We start from the raw sequence: 21,738 nt of genomic DNA on the forward strand, positions 1-21,738 counted from the left end.
ATTACTTAATGTGACAGTGCTGATCCATACATAGCAAGGGTTTCTGAGAGTTATAGAGTGGTAATGCACTGTGTGGAATGGGGCCAGGAGCATGATGGAACTTCAAATTCACGCCATCTTTCCACACACTGTGCATCGAATCCTAAGTGGAGGCTTTGCTCCTGTAAGAAGAAAGATGCCTCTGTTACACACCTGGAAGGTTACAAAGAGGTGCTAAATAAGTGGAGACACCACTTGCATATGTCATCTTGCGCTTTTCCTCATTCTATTCCAGGAGTGAAATCTGCATGTATCTGTGAGCTGTGCCAGAGTATTTATCTGTGATTGTATGCCTGTATGTATATGTATGTGTGAGTGTATGCCTATGTGTGTATCTGAACATGTGTGTAACTGTATGGGAGTATGTATTGTCTGTATATGGGAGTGTGTCTAGAAATATGGAGATATGTGTGTGCATCTATCTGGGAATGTGTGTGTGTATAAAGAGTTGAGTTTAAGAGTCCTGATTTAGAGTGACCTGTTATAGTCGCTGTGGCAACATCAGCCGTACTAGAATAGTATGAATGTGTTTGTGTTGCCATAGCAACTCTAATAGGATGCTCAAAGAGGCTCTCTTTAATATAGAGAAAACCATTCTTTTAAAAGTAGGATATATTGAGAGTTTGTAGTTGCTAGCTTGTCTTTCGATGTTATGCCATGATGAAGCTGTTGTAAAGTTGATTGAGTTAGTAACTCGTTCTGACCTGGTGGTAATTACTACTGTTAGCATGTCTCCTATTAATCACTGTGGAGACATTAAATGTTACAGCAGCTGCTAATTACCATTCACTAAAGGTGACGTTTTTTTGAACCATTGACAACTGAGAGTTGCTAGCTTTTTAACGAATGATATCAATCATAGAAACAATGCAGGAAACTTAAAGGAAAACGATAGTGTTAGGAATACATGCTGTACAAGCAGTGGGGGGCTCAGTGCTATCCTATGGGTTGTTCTCTAATGCTAGATGTCCTCATGCAGAGTGTGAGGATGTTCAGTAATGTTTTACGGAGTCAAACTAGATGAAACTCCAGGAAGCTTTTCTATTGGCTATCTGGTAGCTAGCCAGTTAATGCAGTCTTACTCTCAAAAACTGCAATGATTTACATTGTGGGACTGAGGGGGACAGGTACACTGCACCCAGACCACTTGAATGAGATGAAGTGGTCTGGATTCCTATAGTTTCCTTTCAAAAGTTATATTGGTGGTTGGAGTACCCCTTTAATAGTAGTATCAAACTAAGGCTTAATTTCCCAGATAAATGCTTATAGAAATAAATAACTTTTTTAATCGCTCACTAAAACATTATACAGCTATTTATGAATATTTTTCGTACATTTATTACATTGTTTTGCCAATGAAATCTTCCATTTCATTAGCATAACAATGTAATATAATAGAGCACTGGCATAACAAAAGAAAAGCATGGAGCTTTGGCATACTATGTCACATTGCCATAACTTTACCAAAAGGGTTTGGTAACATTATATTATGTTATTCATGCATAATAATGAAATAATAAGAGTCGATTAGCTAAAGTACCACAGCAACTTTTTAGCAGCTTTTTATATGATCACAATATGTTAGAAAAACTATGCAAATTATTTATCTTCAGTCACCATTAAAGTGTATGGCAGGGGTATGCAAATTCCGGCACTCCAGATTTTGTGCACTTCATCTCTCATAATGCTCTTACAACTATAATGATTGCAAAGCCAGTTCTGACATCAGAAATTTTGGGGCCCTTTACCCAGCTCAAGGTCCTGCCCCCGAGTTCACCAACAGGACCTGCCCCTGAGTTTGCCCACATTACCTGCCCCCGAGTCCGCCCTCAGGACCTGCCCCCAAGATTGCCCACAGGACCTGCTCCCGGGATCGCCCACAGGACCTGCCCCCGAGTTCACACACATTACCTGCCGAATGCAGTATGTGTGTGTAGTGGAGGCAGTATGTGTAGTGAAGGCAGAGTATGTGAGTAGTGGATGCATGATGTGGGGTAAGATAGGGACTGCATAAAAAAAATTGTGTTTTTTATTACCTTACCTTTGGCCAGGGAGGGCTACATTACACTCCCTGGTGGCCCATTGTGCATGCTGCCAGGTGCTCTGTCGTGAAGAGGGGGCTCTGCACACTCAATTTTCAGCTCCCAGCAGCTCCTCTCTCCAAACTTTTGGGAGCCAGGTGTATGTGCCAGGTGGAGCATTGCCATGGTAACCCACGCCAACGCTCTGATGGCAAGGGGCTCACAAAAGTGTTGTAGAGAGCTTCTGGAAGCTGAAGGTGGCGTGTGCTGGGCCCCCTCTTCACTACACAGGGTGCTGGGAGCCTGAAGGGGTATATAGCTATAATTGTTACATGTATACGTGAGGCCTTGGGACCCTCAGGATCCTCAATGACAACCTTCACGGTTGCCCACCCTTGCTATTGGAATTTGTGTAGATAAATCCTTTGAAACGATTTTCTAACAGATTGTGATCATTTGAAAAGCTTATCCACAGATAGTTATAGTTACATGTTCACATGTTTGATTCACACTAGAAAATACAATTTTTGGGAATCCAATAAATACTTTTTTTATTCATACTTCAGAAAACGAAGATGAAAAATTCTGTCAGCAACAAACTGGGTGGCTTCCCATCTATTGTTGCTTGATAACAGACAGGAATCTTTGTTTAGGCTGGTGGGTGTACAATCAACAATTGCCCCATAAATAAAAAGTAGTCATTGGCAGAGAGTAATGGTTTCCTTGTGGTTAAAGGTATTGGCCATAAAAGTCTTTTTTAGACTGTGAATGAAACGAGTCACATAGCTTTTGCTTTCTCGTGATGTGGGAATTTTAACAAAGTGTTTACTGTAAAAACAGCTCACAGAACCATTCATGCACAACTTACGGCTTCAAACTACTGCGATTTCCTGGATCAAGGACTGTGTACATCATCGTGCACTACTGTCAGTGACATTATATTCCTACCCTAGAGAGTTTTAATCATAAGAACTAAAAGCTGTGAGGGCGTACAGCTGTGCAGGGTAGTATTTGTGTCAGCAGAATGTTATTTTAATGTGTAAAGTAAGAGAATGAATTTTAGTGACTTGTCTCTCTCCATCTCTTGGTCTGTGTAACATTATAAACCACTACATATATCTAAATAATATGTCTGTGTGTGTCTGTTATTGCTATTTATAAACATAATCTGTAACGCTGAACAGTTGTAACTGCAGTCGGATGTTCAGGAACAGAAGGTGGTGCAGATCCAGCTCAAATAAGCTTACAGTCTAAGAGAGTGGGGTATGATTACACACAGGGTAAATGTACAATGTTTGTAATACATGGTAAAAATTGATAGCAAGATGACTTCACAATATAATGACATCTATGAACAATATATGCCACGATATAGGAAAAAGAAGAGACTCAAATTAGTGTTGGTAGAGAATAATGAAGGAAAGCTTCCTTTACTGTCGTAAGGAAGTGTGTTTTTAATGATTTTTTTGAAGGATACTGTGGCAGGGAGGAGAGTTCCATAGGGATGGTTCGGCCCTAGAGAAGGTGAGAGTTGAAAGCGTGAGAATGGCCACAGCACTGGAACTGGAATTGAGCAGTCCTGGGATGACATAGTAATTAATGCAATTATAGCAACATTCATTATTCAAAAACTATTGTTTTTGTTAATGTTATGTTGAACCCCAAAGTGCCCCGTTATGGTTTGTATTCCATAATCGTAAGAAAGAAAATAAAAAAAGATGAGCGTATGGATTATAATAATCACTACCTTCCATGTAAGCATGCCTTGGTCCTAATTCTTATTTCTTTTCATCTTACTACATATAATTACTATTGTAGCTCTCTAATGGTTAATTTCCTTCTCCACTGAAAAAGCATACTGATATATTGTGTATTTTTTTTTTGTCAATCTATCTTTTATTGAAACATTAGGCAATACAGTACAGAAAAAAAGAAAGAAGTTGGTTTATGAACAGTTGTCAATAACTTAATTCTTATTTATACTTCTGAGTAGACTCTCTCATTTGTAAAATTAACACGCTCGACCAGTGGTAGTCAACCTTGTTCCTACCGCCCACTAGTGGGCCTTTGAAGTCTTCATGGTGGGTGTTGTATTTTCTCTGCAAACCTTGGTTCTCCAGCACAACCACATGCTCTGCGCACGCCTCCCTCCAGCCATCGAGAGAAACCTCACAAAAACGCAAAATCTTTCTCGATGGCTAAAAGGAAGCGCACGCATGTGTGTCAGGTGCCTCTGTGAAATCTTTCCCGAGGTGCAAAGAGAAGTGCTTGCATTCATCCCTGTTGCTGATACTGATATAACTTGCCAAGAAGAACTGTTAGAATTTAAATAATTAAATATGATTAAGAGAGCACATTTTATTTATTTATATCCTAACTATAAGATAAGGCCAGGGACTAATGCAAGTATTTAGAAAATCGGGCAGACTAGATGGGCCGAATGGTTCTTATCTGCCGTCACATTCTATGTTTCTATGTTTCTATGTAACAGTGTTGAATACTAAAAACTCTGGCAAAAAAAAATAAAAAATTCCTGGGTTATATCCAAATATGTGTAAAATGATATTCAATTTATTGATATCTTTCCCTCCCACATATCTTGTAGAATCAGGCTTTAGTGCTGTTAATCATATTATGAGCAAACAGAGAAACAGTCTGAATATCACCAATAGAGACCTTCGTTTGTTCCTTACAAAAATTGAACCACATATCAAATATTTAGTCTTGCAACATCAGTCTCCAGGATCTCATTAATCACCAGTTAAAGGTAGTTTCAATAAACATTATTGTTTTCACATTACACTTCTTCTTCAATTTAAGCAGCTCCCGCGCTAGTAGACGCTGCATTAAAAGAAATGCGGAAATGTATTTAATTTAAATTCTATATGTATAAACATGCATAAAGTAAAAATAAAAAGATGCATTTTTTTTAAAAACCCTCCGTAAAAAAAAAAAAAAAAATACCGGTGGGCGGTAAGGAAATTTTATCATCAATGTAGATACATAAGTGGGCGGTAGGTATTAAAAGGTTGACTACCACTGCGCTAGAAGTACGTGTCTAAACTGCTGACAATACATTACTATGCATGAGATATTTAGCAAGAATAAAGGTTGTTGTACCGGGAGTCAGGTGGTGAGCATAGTGCCTGCAAGTAAAAGAGAAGCATGCCATCCGATCACGCATTCAAGTAGCATAGTAGACATATAGTAAAGTTGTAAATGCTATGATACCACTGGGTGTTTAGTAAATGGAGAAAAACTGATTATAAGTAGAACACAGATCATCAATCGAGAGTTATATTTGTGTATTTTTTTATTTTTGTTGAGTAAATCAGTGATTTTATTGTAATTTGTGTAAATGGCGTGCATGCTTATATAAAATATTTACAGTGAATGTACCCTTCGTGTGTTCTTTTGTGCACTATTATGTATGTATTACTACCTTGGTGCAGCTTTGCTCTAATACCTTTACTTCTGTTTTACTACAATAATCTATAAAATGTACCTAGAATTTAATAAGAACAATGAGTCCCTGTCTGGTAAACATTGTGTCCTCATTTTTTCTGTGCCAAATGCTCTGGGGGATAAAATTAATTACCTTTGGCACAGCAGGTGCTGCTTGCTGCAGCTTCCTGTAGTTGCTGTGCATTGTGGAACATGTAGTCCTCAAACGTCTGATTGCCACTATGTAACTTCATTTGCATAAGGCTAAAGGGCTAATGTGAATTTTAAAGCAGGCTCTCCTACTTCACTCAAGACTGGAGTGACTTTTTGTCATTATAGGGGGGGGGGGGGGGGGAGAAATAAATTCTATTTTTAATCAAATTATCAGTTTTCCTGCTCAAACAATTTTGATTAAATGATATCATGTTTGTTGGCATGCATTGTGCAGCCTTAATACATATGGTATCGAATAACTTGTAGAAACATGGACCGCTCTCAAATAATGATCTCAATCTTCATGTTAAAGAAGGCTGCTCCAGACTGAAGGGTTGCCCAATTTCACCACATTGTGTGACCAAAACATTGCCGCGTTGTTTTATGTTCCATTAATGCCTGCTTTTTGACTGAGCCTTGAGTGCCTGTAAATGTCCTATGTTTTAATAATTATGGTGCCAATACATGTGCAGGATTTAATTTTACAGATCTCTTTTGTTCCTTATTTACCGGTATTCCTCTGATTTAGAATGAAGACAAAAGAAGCTAATGACTTCCAGAGCAAGCTTCGGAGAATGGAATATGATAGAGAAAGCACAGAGCTTAGGTAGGTTGTTAAGTTATTGGTCTAGTATCCACATATAGACTGAATTAGTCTAAATTTCTAAAAAGGGTGATTGCAGGGTTTCAGTGTTTGTGTGGATCAAGTTTGTATGAGCCTTAAATTGCTGCAATTAAATGGCCAATTAAAATTGTAATTAGTGTAATTAGGAACTGCTGGACCCCGGTGCAAGATTCAGAGAAGGGCCTTGTCGTTACCCCTCCTCACTCCTCCCTAAGCAAAAGACATGAGTGGGAAGCATGTGATTGTGCAGGGGTTGGCTAAGTATAATGGTGTTTGGGAGTTGGCCAAGTGTGATTGTGGTAGTTGGCTGAGTGTAATATTTATGTATGGAGTTGTCTGAATGGAACGTGATTTTATGTGTGCAATTGGCTGTATGTGATTGTGTGTGGGTTAATAATATGAATATCGAACAATAACTACAAAACAGACACAGGTGCAAACAGTAGAAGAATAGAGGGCCTCCAATACTTGAGCATTGGCTCTTTTTATGGCAGATCTGGTCCTGAGTAGAGGTGTCTTAGAACACCCAGGTTCCAGAAACAGCCCCTTGCTGAATAAAATCACTTTGAGTTTGATTTCACATGCTTTATTTTAAATTTTCCAGACTTACTAGGGAGCTAAGAGATAAAGAGGATTCTCTTGCACTTTTTAAACAAAAGACCAAAGCATTGCAAGAAGAAATCGCTGAAAGAGAGAGAAATGATGAACAAAACAAGAAGAGAAGTCAGCGTTTGGAGACTGAGTTGGAAACAATGAAAGAAATTTTAAAACAAACTCAACAAGAAGTCATTACTTTACAAAATGATAGGTTTGTATAGATCTCAAGTGTATTTTGATTAGCGTTGGATTAAAACTGCGTCTTCACAGGTAGAACTATTTGCAGTAGTGTACCATGTTTGATATAATTTTTCTTTCTTAAAAAGTTTCTCTAACCCTTTATAACACACATTTTATTTTAGCTTGAAAGGCACTATTGGGCATTAGTAAATACCCCCTTCCCCTCCATAAAGCCTGAAAAAAAACTTACCTGTAATCCAGAGCCAGACGCTGCTCTCCAATGTCACTCTGCAGTCCAGTCCAATGCTTCTTATAGAGAAGCATTTGATTGACTATTGCAAATGCTCTGAGCTGGTGTGAAAAGGGAGGGAGCGAGGGAGCAACCACAGAGAGGGAGGAAGTGGAGAGCAAGGCTTTGTTATTTTTGCACATCATTGATATTAAGCAGCTAATAATAGGGTTCTGGGCTGCCTAAGTCACGTATGCAGGAGTGCAGTTTGGCCCGCAAGACAAACGTGATCATATCTCTGGTTATAGGCTTCTACCACCATCACCATTTCAAATCACTAAAGTGGTCATGGTGATTGGACCTTTAATGTAGGATTTAGCTAAAGTAGACTGACACATATTCATATTGTGCAGATGTTTGTCTACTATTTTCCAATGGCACTCAGCCCGTCCATGTCACGTGAAATATAGTTCACAAACAATTACAGTGTCATGGTCATCCATCACCTCAGTAGGGTGTTTTCGATGTACAGATAACACACAGTACATTTGAGTAGAGGCAGAACATTGCAGTGTATTTGTGTGCATATCAGTTATATACTTCATCTTCCGGTTTCATATTACTGCTCGGCTGGAAAACTTATGGTTCATGTAAGGTTTCGGCTATCCAGAGTGTGTAAATAAAGTAACCATTCATTACTACCTCTAAACCAGCGCTTCCTGCTAGCCATCATTCTTACTTATTCTATTTTTATAAAATGGAATGCGTGTGATTGTGTCCTATACATGCCAGGGATCAGAACTAAAAGGAAATGTCGACAGTTTATAGTTTGCAACCTAATGTAAATTGATCCGCACTTTGCTCAAAACCCAGCATGCACCCACTCCTCATTCTTATTGTGTTGCTTTTAATAATAAGTCCATCATCGGAACAAGTGAGCTGAAATGAATCACACTTTAATATTTTTACAACTACTCCTGGGCCAAACGTAAATCTCCGGCACACTGAAACTGGAATGCTACAAAGGCCCATACAATATTTAATGGAAAGGCTTTGTACATAAAGCATAGATGGGAAATACGTGAGCAATGCACAGGATAAGCAGAATGATGCACAAGAAGGTGGAGTTTTTTTCAGAAAAGGCGGATCCGTGAAACTGATTGGAGCTACTAATAGGCCACATACCCCTCGTCTCCTTTGATGCAGTGCACACAGACTGTCTTATGGGAAATCTGCCTGCACTTATTTTTATTGTAATTATGATTACCTCATGGTATAGCTGTCCAAGAGGCTGAATTTAAAGTGACAGTAACCATTAATTTTCTCTTGAACGTGCAACTGATCTTTGATTGTCTGCTTTCATGGTTGAACAGTTAAAAAGTGATTACCTTGTTTAACCGCTGTATTTGGACATAGGTGTGGTGGTGCTTTTTGCCATTATATTTACTTTCTTTTAAATAACAAAGTCAATTTTGTTTCAGGGAGCTAAAGATTGCTTCATATCAGAATACAATTGAGCAGCTGCAGGAAAGCATCAGACAGAAAATGCTGATTGATGATAACTGGCAGGCCAAGGTAACAATGTAAAACTTTCTTTATCCCCTCTCTAGAAATGTAGATCCATCTACAATGTAGCATATAGACTATATACAAACACACCTTCCCAGGGCACGTCGAGTTCTAGCTTGCAGAACTCAACTGCAGACTATATTCTGTACAAAACCAAATACCACAATGAAGTCACTAAAATCCCATCCCTTGGAGGTAAATATTGCAGTTCAAGAGGGTGCAAATAAATCTCAGTCATTGGTCTTCAGAATAAAATAAAAAAACAGGGGAGCTTGCATATTTACTCTAGTCTGATACTTTTACAGAGTTGTGTCTGTACTGTTCTAAATTGGGTTTAAATTAGAATAAATGTTTTGGTTGTATATAGTTATACTGCTGCATTGTGAATAATGTTCATTGTTTCACAACTGTATAAATACTGTTATAAGTGTAACAGAGCTCCCTGTACCCCTGGATGATGGGTTCCTCCGCCAAGGACCGCTTCTTAGCTGGAACAGGGGACAAACCGCAGCACTTCTGCCCACAGTCACCGTGGCTTGATTGGGGCCCTGGAACCACTCCTTCCTGGAGCCGAATGGGGAGTTAGCTCTAGTCCTTACAAGGACTTTACCCGTTGAATCCCCTGCAAGCTGGAACAGCAGATACAGAAGTAAATCTTCTTTGCCTCCAATAACAGGACGACACACAGTTTTGGAGTGTAAGCTGGAATAGGTTTTAATGGTGCCATGCTGGCCTTTTATGACAATCCCCACGCAAGGTGTACACCCCCATGGACCTTGTGAGACACAAACTTACAAACCAATAATAACACATTTACAATGTAAGGCACTCCCACACATGACACACAATCCTTCCCCTCTGCTTGGGAGATAATTGGATCAGTAACTGTACTAATTCTAATCCAATTATCTCCAAACACAGAAAAACTATACATTTCTAAAAAGTCCCAAAAGTACCCCAAAACACATGATATCCCCACGAATGTTACATCCCCTGATAGCCCTGATCTGGGTGACCAACATATCCAAAAATCCCAGATAAATTCAAGGTTTCAGGAATTTCCTGGAAGTCATAAATTTGACCGACCATGCACATGGTCCTATGCCCAAAACAGTTCCATGAAATCAGTGCTAACGGTCGGTCAAGTTTGGTAGTCTTTTACAGGATTCCCTGCAGGGCCCATAGTCTGTGGGATGGAGGCTGGCAAGCAGGCTCCTCTAGGAGCTTGTGGCAAACTCACTTAGAGAGGGAAGTTTGCCACAATAAGTATTCTGGGTTTCATTTCAGATCAAACAGTAACTCTTTCATAGAGGAAAATATGAAAGTCATGTCTAAAAGAGCCAAAGAAAACCTATATAAATTGCCAAACTAAATAAACAATACCACCACAGACACACAGTAATCTTTGGCAAAGAACTCGGGTATTAAAGGACCACTATAGACACCCAGACCACTTCAGCTCAATGAAGTGGTCTGGGTGCCAAATCCCCCAGGTTTTAACCCTGCAGCTGTAAGATGAAACTGCTATGTTTACATTACATGATTAATCCAGACTCTAGTGGCTGTATTCCTACCTTCCTTCAGCCAAGCAGGAGGCGGGCCCTGAGGGTGGGGGGGACCTGAGGACTATATAGTGCCAGAAAACGAGTTTGTTTTCCTGGCACTATAGTGGTCCTTTAAGTTCAACATTCCTCTCATCTGTTTCTGCAGTTAATCCAATAAAAGGTGCGGAAACGCAAGTTGAAGAACCAGGAAAATGTCTTTCTTAATTTCAAGAAATGTCCCATTTCTATCAACAAGCTGTTTCCTCAAGTTGAATATTAAAAAAAAAAATCTCCTCTGAATCTGATAAACCAACCTCTTTAGACATAGAACTGCACATTGTTCATATTCTTGATGATGCCTTTCTTGTGTTGTAGGCAAAATCTTCTTTCTGCCTTTTAATTTTGTAACCTACCTTTGCACTTTATCCAATTCCTTAATGACTTTCTTTAAAACCATGGCCTGAAATTGCACCACACATTGTTACCATGATTGTACAAAGGGGGAATATTCTAGTTTTCTCGCCTGAATTAATTCCCTTTTTACCTGCCCGTTGCAATTCGTTGACTAGTCATTTGTCTGTAATTATTCTAAAGTCCTTCTCATTTGCAATTATGCCCAATTCAAAACCCATTAAGGTATAAGCTGCTTGTGTTTTCTTCATCCAAAAATACGTAACTTTACATTTCCTTATCTTATTTTGTGTCAGCAACACACACTGGCACATGACTTTTGATGTTTTAAGATCATTAACAAACAGAGAAACAAAAGTGGACCCAAGACTAAGGTTCTCCAATCTCTATCCTTGTAAATATGTCCAATGTTGTTCTTACATGAATCATAGCATCTCCAGTAAAGCTTGTCTACTGTTTGTAAGGTGTCCCCTAGTGAAGATTGAACAGGGTGTGTTAGATTAAATATTTTTTAAACATTTCTCATTCTTTTGTCATATGTCTAATTATTCTTCTCAAACATTTGTGTATTTGGGTAGTGAGATGTGTCTGTTTTTAACCAGAGGTTTGCATAATGCGTGGACAGATCTTCATGGGTTTGCTAACTGTTCCTAGTAAAGCACTCTACGTTGGTTGTGTGCAAATGAAGCAGTTCTGTTATATGTGTGGGTTCTGTGTCTCTGTCTGGGACCAAATCTGTGAGGGGTTTCAGCAATCAAAATAAGGGTCACAATATCTCTGAGAAAGGGGGGCTACCTGCATCAAGTTCCACTGAAATTTGAGTTTGCAAAAAGATATTTCCTAAATTGTTTGTAAATGTAGAGTGAGGGAAAAAAAAGTATTTGATCCCCTGCTAATTTTGAACCTTTTTCTACTGACAAAGAAATGACCAGTCTATAATTTTAATGGTAGGTGTATTCTAACAGTGAGAGACAGAATAACAAAAAAAAATCCAGAAAAACGCTTGTCAAAAAAGTTATAAATTGCTTTGCATGTCAATGAATGAAAGAAGTATTTGATCCCCTATCAATCAGCAAGATTTCTGGCTCCCAGGTTTCTTTTATACAGGTAACGAGCTGAGATTAGGAGCACTCTCTTAAAGGGATCTCTTAAAGCAATTAGTCAATCAATCAAGCAGGAGATCAAATCATTTTTCCCCTCACTGTATTTCTTTAAAACAGGCCTTCATGGGATATATATATATATATATATATATATCTTTTATTCTCAAGCACAGTGGAAGTTATCATCCAGAAATCGTGATTCCAATTTTAGAATTTATAACATTAGCTTGATATGCTACTCTAATGCAAAATATGTATAAGAACAACATGATTTTTAATTTATTTTAGTAAATGTATTTAAATGCCAAAAATGTAAAAGGGTATGTTACTTTGTGTAAATCGTTGTTTTCACGGCAAACAGTCAAACCTACAGATCAGTACAAAGAGCATATGAGCCACAAACAGCTCAGTTTGTTTGACATCGTAGACTCACATGATCAGATCCACTCCCTTCCCCCCTTTAGGGATCATGAATGGATGGATGATCCTCTTGCGATCAGTTTTAATGATTATTCCTGCTCAAACACGGTTATGTTTCTTTTACAACGTTGCTTATAATTTGCTGTAACTGCTGAATTTCCTGCCAGCTATACAGGATTTATGTCACCACAATGCCCCTGATTTATGTAACACAACACAGTGATGTATTAGTCATAATTAGTCTGTTCTAGGTCACTTCTTAAATAACCACATGGAAGCAAGATGATTTAATATTGTACACATGATAAATGTTTCTGTATACTCTGTGTGTTTTTGTTTTGAATAAATGTACAAACATCACTGACCAATTTTTTTTTTACAAATATCCGTGCAAAATGCTATAAAATAACATGTACCGGTAATTAGGACAGTGTTATGGGAATTCTTAATTTCTAATGTGCCTTCTGGTTATGAGATCAGTGCTATACAATCTGTGTTTTTTGGTTATCAGATCAGTGCTATATAGTGTGTCCTCTGGTTATTAGATAAGTGCTATATAATGTGTCTCCTGTCCTGGTTATCAGATCAGTGCTATGTAATGCGTGTCCCTGGTTATCAGATCAGTGCTATATAATGTGTGTCCCCTGGTCATTAGATCAGTGCTATGTAATCCGTGTTCCCTGGATATTAGGACAGTGCTACATGTGTCCCCTGGTTATCAGATCAGTGCTATGTAATGCGTGTTCCCTGGTTATCATATCAGTGCTATATAATGTGTGGCCCCTGGTTATTAGGACAGTGCTATATAATGTGTTCACTGGTTATCAGATCAGTGCTATATAATGTGTGTCCCTGGTTATCAGATCAGTGCTATATAATGTGTGTCCCTGGTTATTAGATCAGTGCTATATAATGTGTGTCCCTGGTTATTAGATCAGTGCTATATAATGTGTGTTCCCTGGTTATTAGATCAGTGCTATGTAATGCGTGTCCCTGGTTATTAGGACAGTGCTATATAATGTGTTCCCTGGTTATCAGATCAGTGCTATATAATGTGTGTCCCTGGTTATCAGATCAGTGCTATATAATGTGTGTCCCTGGTTATCAGATCAGTGCTATATAATGTGTGTCCCTGGTTATCAGATCAGTGCTCTATAATGTGTGTTCCTTGGTTATCAGATCAGTGCTATATAATGTGTGTCCCTGGTTATTAGATCAGTGCTATATAATGTGTGTCCCATGTTCATTAGATCAGTGCTATATAATGTGTGTCCCATGTTCATTAGATCAGTGCTATATAATGTGTGTCCCTGGTTATCAGATCAGTGCTAAATAATGTGTGTTCCTGGTTATCAGATCAGTGCTATATAATGCGTGTCCCTGGTTATCAGATCAGTGCTATATAATGTGTGTCCCTGGTTATCAGATCAGTGCTATATTATGTGTGTCCCATGTTCATTAGATCAGTGCTATATAATGTGTGTCCCCTGTTCATTAGATCAGTGCTATATAATGTGTGTTCCTTGATTATCAAATCAGTGCTATGTAATGTGTGTCCTGGTTATCAGATCAGTGCTATATAATGTGTGTCCCTGGTTATCAGATCAGTGCTATATAATGTGTGTCCCTGGTTATTAGATCAGTGCTATATAATGCGTGTCCCTGGTTATCAGATCAGTGCTATATAATGTGTGTCCCTGGTTATCAGATCAGTGCTATATTATGTGTGTCCCATGTTCATTAGATCAGTGCTATATAATGTGTGTCCCCTGTTCATTAGATCAGTGCTATATAATGTGTGTTCCTTGATTATCAAATCAGTGCTATGTAATGTGTGTCCTGGTTATCAGATCAGTGCTATATAATGTGTGTCCCTGGTTATCAGATCAGTGCTATATAATGTGTGTCGCTGGTTATTAGATCAGTGCTCTATAATATGTGTTCCCTGGTTATTAGATCAGTGCTATATAATGTGTGTCCCTGGTTATCAGATCAGTGCTATATAATGTGTGTCCCTGGTTATTAGATCAGTGCTATATAATGTGTGTCCCTGGTTATTAGATCAGTGCTATATAATGTGTGTTTCCTGGTTATTAGATCAGTGCTATATAATGTGTGTTTCCTGGTTATTAGATCAGTGCTATATAATGTGTGTTCCCTTGTTATTAGATCAGTGCTATATAATGTGTGTCCCTGGTCATTAGATCAGTGCTATGTAATCCGTGTTCCCTGGATATTAGGACAGTGCTACATGTGTCCCCTGGTTATCAGATCAGTGCTATGTAATGCGTGTTCCCTGGTTATCATATCAGTGCTATATAATGTGTGGCCCCTGGTTATTAGATCAGTGCTATATAATGTGTGTCCCTGGTTATCAGATCAGTGCTATATAATGTGTGTCCCTGGTTATCAAATCAGTGCTATATAATGTGTGTCCCATGTTCATTAGATCAGTGCTATATAATGTGTTCCCTGGTTATCAGATCAGTGCTATATAATGTGTGTCCCTGGTTATTAGATCAGTGCTATATAATGTGTGTCCCTGGTTATTAGATCAGTGCTATATAATGTGTGTTCCCTGGTTATCAGATCAGTGCTATGTAATGCGTGTCCCTGGTTATTAGGACAGTGCTATATAATGTGTTCCCTGGTTATCAGATCAGTGCTATATAATGTGTGTCCCTGGTTATCAGATCAGTGCTATATAATGTGTGTCCCTGGTTATCAGATCAGTGCTATATAATGTGTGTCCCTGGTTATCAGATCAGTGCTATATAATGTGTGTTCCTTGGTTATCAGATCAGTGCTATATAATGTGTGTCCCTGGTTATTAGATCAGTGCTATATAATGTGTGTCCCATGTTCATTAGATCAGTGCTATATAATGTGTGTCCCTGGTTATCAGATCAGTGCTATATAATGTGTGTCCCTGGTTATCAGATCAGTGCTATATAATGTGTGTTCCTGGTTATCAGATCAGTGCTATATAATGTGTGTCCCTGGTTATCAGATCAGTGCTATATAATGTGTGTCCCTGGTTATCAGATCAGTGCTATATAATGTGTGTCCCTGGTTATCAGATCAGTGCTATATTATGTGTGTCCCATGTTCATTAGATCAGTGCTATATAATGTGTGTCCCCTGTTCATTAGATCAGTGCTATATAATGTGTGTTCCTTGATTATCAAATCAGTGCTATGTAATGTGTGTCCTGGTTATCAGATCAGTGCTATATAATGTGTGTCCCTGGTTATCAGATCAGTGCTCTATAATATGTGTTCCCTGGTTATTAGATCAGTGCTATATAATGTGTGTCCCTGGTTATCAGATCAGTGCTATATAATGTGTGTCCCTGGTTATCAGATCAGTGCTATATAATGTGTGTTCCCTGGTTATTAGATCAGTGCTATATAATGTGTGTCCCTGGTTATTAGATCAGTGCTATATAATGTGTGTTCCCTGGTTATTAGATCAGTGCTATATAATGTGTGTTCCCTGGTTATTAGATCAGTGCTATATAATGTGTGTCCCTGGTTATTAGATCAGTGCCATATAATGTGTGTCCCTGGTTATCAGATCAGTGCTATATAATGTGTGTTCCCTGGTTATTAGATCAGTGCTATATAATGTGTGTCCCTGGTTATTAGATCAGTGCTATATAATGTGTGTTCCCTGGTTATTAGATCAGTGCTATATAATGTGTGTCCCTGGTTATTAGATCAGTGCTATATAATGTGTGTCCCTGGTTATCAGATCAGTGCTATATAATGTGTGTCCCTGGTTATCAGATCAGTGCTATATAATGTGTGTCCCTGGTTATCAGATCAGTGCTATATAATGTGTGGCCCCTGGTTATCAGATCAGTGCTATATAATGTGTGGCCCCTGGTTATCCGATCAGTGCTATATAATGTGTGTCCCTGTTTATCAGATCAGTGATGTGTGTTTGTCCTCTAGTTATTAGATGTGTGCTATTTAATATGTGATATCATGCCGGATAATGAAAAAATAAAATGCAACAGTTTGTGTATTTAAAGGACCACTATAGGCACCCAGACCACTTCAGCTCAATGAAGTGGTCTGGGTGCTAGGTCCCCCTAGTTTTAACTCTGCAGCTGAAAACATAGCAGTTTCAGAAACTGCAGGGTTTACTCTGCAGGGTTAATCCAGCTTCTAGTGGCTGTCTCCCTGAGTAAATCGCACTTATTTGACGCTGGACATCCTCACTGACCTCCGGCGTCAAAAAAGATCTCCATAGGAAAGCATTGAGTAATGCTTTCCTATGGGCTGGTTTTGAATGCGCTCGCACCTCTGGCCGCGCATTCACATTCGGATCCACTCGGGAGCTGACGTCGATGGAGAAGGAGAGGTCACCAGCGCCAAGGGAGCCCGGCGCTGGATTAAGGTAAGCAAATTAATGGTTAACTAACCATTTATTCAGAACAGGGCCCTAGTCACCATTTGGGTGACTAGGGTTTTATAGCGTTAGGAATACATATTTGTATTCCCAACGCTGTAGTGTTCCTTTAAGGGTTGTGCATGGTGAAATAACATTGGTAACAAGATAACTCTTTATAGTATATTTTTATTTTTGCCCACTGCTTGTTTATTACATGACCTGTATCAGACTCTTACATACCAAAAACTCTTTCTTTGCTGTGAGCTTTAAGTCTTGCAAGGTTAATAAGACCAGAGGTGACGCATATAGAATTATAATATATGTATTTTTTTCATCAAACTAGTTTCCAGTTATTGACACCAGGGTAAACAGATAAAATGTTAATGATTTGTCTCAGCAGAGTGACAGAGTCCTAAACACATGCATTTTAGAACAAAAAGAGTCACTGTATTCAAAGTGTTTTATGCAATAGGGAGTAAGTTACCATTGCTGCCCATACACAAAGACCTGCAGTAGTGTTCTCACATTGACAATGACATCCTGCATTAGGGAAGTGCTTGCTCTCTTCTTTTTCCAGACATTCACTGCCATCTTCAGAAATGGAATACCAGAAATAAAATTAAAAAAACAATCCAAGAAGTGGTCTGGAATAGGGACTCCCCAAATAAATCCGGGTCTGTTGGGATTTCGAAGAACTACATATAAATACATGTTCTGGTTAATTCATGTATCTTTACACACACAACATTACTATGGCGACCTCCTTTTGTAAGAGGAAATTTCAGCGGTAACAGTGGAAACACACATTTGCTGAGCTATGATCATGCCAAATCATACAGTGTAGAGTAGAAAATGTTCTTCATTTGTTCCAGAAGATTATGCTGTTTGCACTGCTTAATATAAATATAAGGCAACATATTTTTCAGTTTTTCCTTCTGTTATGCAATAATTTCCTGTTTGGTGCACCTGCCGTTCATTGCATGGGGATAATTCAGGTTAGTTAAAACAAAGATTGCAGCGGGCAGAATTAACGATATCTTTTTTTTTGATAGATGCCAGAATTATCATGATATAAAGTGATTTACTTAATCCCGTTTCTTAAAGTGGTTCATGTCTACCTATAGCCAGTTGGTACAAATATAATACACCATTTGCAGTCACCTAAGTCTCTGTTCTTTTTTTTGTACGGGCAGCATTGCATGTTTGGTACTGCTTCACAGATGCTCCTAACATAGAAACCTATTGTTTTTCTCGACAATTCACCAGAAAACCAAAATGGGTAAAATGCCTTTTCTATAATTGTATATTTTCCTGGAATGGAAAGTACAGGAAGATACAAGTTTAGACTTTGTTTCTGCCAAGAGAAAGTGATCATTTCTGACACTCTGTTCCCGGACTCCGTCTGCTGTGTACTGTAGGTCTAGTCCCTAAAACAAGCGTGTAATTTCAAAATCCCAAAGCATGCTACATTTCCCATTTCACATGCACATTTCAGCTGGATGTCCACATATTTCTCACGGTATTAAAAACACTTCCTTGCTATGTTATTAATAATGCAGGCTTGGTTTCTACATTATTAATGTTTGAGTAACATTATAAACAGAGACTCATTGACTTACGTTTCATAGAAAGAAAAAAAAAAGGAAATACTTTGTAAAACAATAGTGAAAGTCTTTAACTTTAAAAAAATAGTTAAAATAGATGCTGAGATTAGAAAGGGCCTTAAGAAGAATTTGGATGATGGCTGTTAAAGAGACAATCCTAGCCACTGGAATATTGCAGCTTTTTGAAGTGGTTATGGTGCAAGGTCTATGTCCTCCACTCTCACATTTTAAGAGTTTCCTACTTTCTTCTTATATTTTAAAATGCCCAGCTTTGTAGCTGCCCTCTGGCTTATGATTTAATACGAGAAAGCTTTGCATCATCATTTGGCTGTCAAAATGTTTGTGAGTTGTATGGGCATACAATACATGGTTACACCAAGCAAGTCACCTGCTACATTGCCGCGAGCTGTGGTATGAGCACATTGATTCCTCCTCTCCCCCTCCCCCCCCCCTATTCTTTTTTTCCTTTTCTAGATAAGATCAACTTTTCTTCATTGAGCAGATGGCCATGCCATACAGACACTTGTATGGATCAAAAGCCAGGAGGTGCAGTTACAACTCTAAATATTTTTATATATAGGAAAAAAACAGATCTATTTAAAATGTGAATGTAAAGGTAGGTCATTGCACCATAACAAATAGGGCTGGTGCTTAGAATGTGACATGTTAAGGTGAGTTGTGTAAGTATTGAAGATGTATCCCATTAGAAGGTTAGGACTGTAATCTGTGGACAAGATATTAAAAAGAGGATGTGTGGACAAGATATTAGAAAGACAATTTCATAATGAAATTGAAAAATACATTGCAGCCACTATAATTGTCCTCTTTTGTGTTGCTCAACTCACATTTAAAAGAGTTCTGTCCCTCTCGATGGGACCTTGATATTTCCATATCTGACTGCTTCATTAACTTTATACTGGAGTTGGAGTCCTATAGACTGTAAGCTCGATTGAGCAGGGTCCTCTTCAACCTATTGTTCCCGTAAGTTTATTTGTAATTGTCCTATTTATAGTTAAATCCCCTCTCATAATATTGTAAAGCGCTACAGAATCTGTTGGCGCTATATAAATGGCAATAATAATAATAATAAAATGTAAAAAGACCAGCATTGTGTTTTTTGGCTTTGAAAGTGTAAGTATCACCAAAGATCATTAAACTAGTGTTTAAATTTGTTTTGTTTTTTTCTGTGCAGCACAATTCAATGGTTAATGGAGATTCTTTGTATTTTATCCAGCACAAACAGTTATAGGGATCATGGAGCAGTAGTAGTGAATTAATAAACAATGGATGTATTGAAAAAAAAAATGCTTTTGCTGTGTGTATCTGGAGGGGGTAGGGGATAGTGAAGGTTTGATAACTTTCTCCATAAAGCCCTAACTTCCTGCCTAAAAATAAACCAGAGGACATACAGCAAATCCTAATTTACTGCTGCAAGATTTATTTTTATAAAAAATTGGAATGGGGAATAATGAAAATACAAGTCCCAACTAGAAACTGCATGTTGCTGGTTTTATTGCAAGCTAATGGAAATTGAGCTTGTCATTAGCATTGTGCTCTGATGGTGTTTTCTCGGGTGTGAAAACCTGCGCACACAGACACACACACACACACACACACACACACACAAACAAAATAACAAGTCCTAGCACAAATTGACAGTGCACACACAACACTGACTGCAGTGGTATAGCGCACAGAGGACATACTTAAACCATTCATAGAGTTCTCAGTTCTGAAAAACATTCCTGCTCTTTCTTCCTTCCATTCCTTTGCCATCCTTCACTCTCTCTTCTCCTTCCTTACAGCCGTGCCTTTCTTATTTCTTCAAAGTGTTTATACCTCTCCTGTGCCTGGTCCTATGTTTCGTAGTTCTATAATTATGCTTTTATCTTTACCATTATAGCGGGAAAATGAGCTTGAAAATGAACGACAAAAATACGTGTTGAAGCTTGAGGAAGTAGAACATAATTTAAGAGAAGAAGCAAATCTGGAACTAGATATTGAACGGCAAAAGCATGATGAATTAATAAGGAAATTCCAAAAACGGCAAGATGAACTAGAAGGGAAGGTTTGTAGTTTGCAAACAAATTAACCCAATAAGGACACCGCTTCAGTTTGCTTTTTTTGTACTTAAGGACCAAAGCGATTTTGTCATTTTTGCTGTGTGTGTTCAACCGCAACCATTCTCATTACAGAGAGAACATATCTGAAGCATGTCAGACTGGTCCCACCCATACGGGCAGTCCAGATCCGAAATGTTAGCAAGTTCCCTCTGCATGAGAGAGACAGCAAACCCAGACAGTCGTTTTGGCCTTCTTTTGGGCCTCAACAGTGAGGTGTAGCTGATATCCCTCTAAGCACAGTGAGCATGGGGTCCACGTCTGGATTACCCTTTTAACTTGGGGTGAGCCAAGTTAATGCATTAAAGCAAAAAAGAAGAAAAGACTAGTTTATTCAGTTTATTTTTGGTAGCTACAGGTCACAAAATAACAAGGAGTAAAAAACAATTTCACTTTGGAACTAATTTAGAATTTGATGCGTTTGTCTTCTAAGTTTAATAGCCATCACCGAAAACAAAATTGCTGTACAAAATTATATATTCATATAAAGTCGACATCACAGGCTATTTGCCTTAGGGTTTTTTGACACTATTTTAGTTAGCCATTTAACTGCCAATATGTGCTAAATATTATAGTAAAATTGCCTTTTCTCAGGTTTTTAACATAACACATTTATAACAACAGTTTTAACCCCTTAAGGACACACGACATGTGTGACATGTCATTATTATTATTGCCATTTATATAGCGCCAACAGATTCCGTAGCGCTTTACAATATTTTGAGAGGGGGGGATGTAACAATAAATAAGACAATTACAAGAAAACTTACAGGAATAATAGGTTGAAGAGGACCCTGCTCAAATGAGCTTACAGTCTATAGGAGGTGGGGTATTAGAAACATTAGGATAGGAAATATCAAGTAGGAGTGAAGCAGAGCTGGAGGAGAGAGCAAAGCACTATCCCATAGGAGAGCAAGAGACAGGTATGTAAGGGAGAGATTACTCTGGGAGGCCATACGCTTTCCTGAAGAGATGGGATTTAAGGCCCTTCTTAAATGATTGAAGACTAGTGGAGAGTCTGATGGCAGTAGGCAAGTTATTCCATAGGAGAGGAGCCGCCCGTGAGAGGTCCTGCAAGCGTGAGTTGGCCGTACGGGTGCGAGCAGCGGTCAGGAGGTGGTCGCGGGCAGAGCGGAGGGTACGAGGAGGGGCATACCTCTGGATCAGTGAAGAGATATAAGAGGGGCTGGAATTGTTCAGTGATTTAAATGTATGGGCTAG

At 38.6% G+C, this 21,738-nt stretch overlaps 1 protein-coding gene across 1 annotated transcript in view; it reads left to right on the forward strand.

The window, feature by feature from the left end:
* The window catches only part of LEKR1 (leucine, glutamate and lysine rich 1), a 93,782-nt gene that overhangs the window by 62,618 nt on the left and 9,426 nt on the right, over positions 1 to 21,738 (forward strand). Inside the window, exons 6-9 of the mRNA XM_063441686.1 lie at positions 6,247 to 6,324; positions 6,947 to 7,150; positions 8,830 to 8,923; positions 20,301 to 20,465. Of these exons, the coding sequence (XP_063297756.1) occupies positions 6,247 to 6,324; positions 6,947 to 7,150; positions 8,830 to 8,923; positions 20,301 to 20,465 (541 nt within the window). The remainder of the gene's footprint in view (positions 1 to 6,246; positions 6,325 to 6,946; positions 7,151 to 8,829; positions 8,924 to 20,300; positions 20,466 to 21,738) is intronic.

This window comes from Pelobates fuscus, chromosome 2 (assembly GCF_036172605.1).
Source record: "Pelobates fuscus isolate aPelFus1 chromosome 2, aPelFus1.pri, whole genome shotgun sequence".
Lineage (NCBI taxonomy): Eukaryota > Metazoa > Chordata > Amphibia > Anura > Pelobatidae > Pelobates > Pelobates fuscus.